General features: G+C 55.2%; 1 protein-coding gene across 1 annotated transcript in view; it reads right to left on the minus strand.

The window, feature by feature from the left end:
* ETH_00038050 (uncharacterized protein) overlaps positions 1-210 on the minus strand; it is a gene marked incomplete at both ends in the record, with an annotated part of 1448 nt that overhangs the window by 607 nt on the left and 631 nt on the right. Inside the window, one exon of the mRNA XM_013375390.1 lies at positions 58-208. Within this exon, the coding sequence (XP_013230844.1) occupies positions 58-208 (151 nt within the window). The remainder of the gene's footprint in view (positions 1-57; positions 209-210) is intronic.

Genomic DNA, 210 nt, shown 5'->3' on the forward strand with positions numbered 1-210 from the left:
AGCTTGCCTTTTGATTTGGGCGAGGAGTCTCTGTCTCTCCACTTCTGTGGGGTCTACTGTCTCCTCGGTGTCTCCAACGGTGGGCTGTCCATACAGCCCAAGTTCTTCTTCCAGCACCTCCTCCAGCTGCCTCATTTTAGCTTCTTGTTTCCTGCTGCTGCTGCTGCTGCTGCTGCTTTTGCTGCTGCTGCTGCTGCTGGTGGTCCTTCT

The sequence above is a fragment of the Eimeria tenella genome, genomic scaffold (assembly GCF_000499545.2).
Source record: "Eimeria tenella Houghton genomic scaffold, Eth_scaff2741, whole genome shotgun sequence".
Classification (NCBI taxonomy): Eukaryota; Apicomplexa; class Conoidasida; order Eucoccidiorida; family Eimeriidae; genus Eimeria; species Eimeria tenella.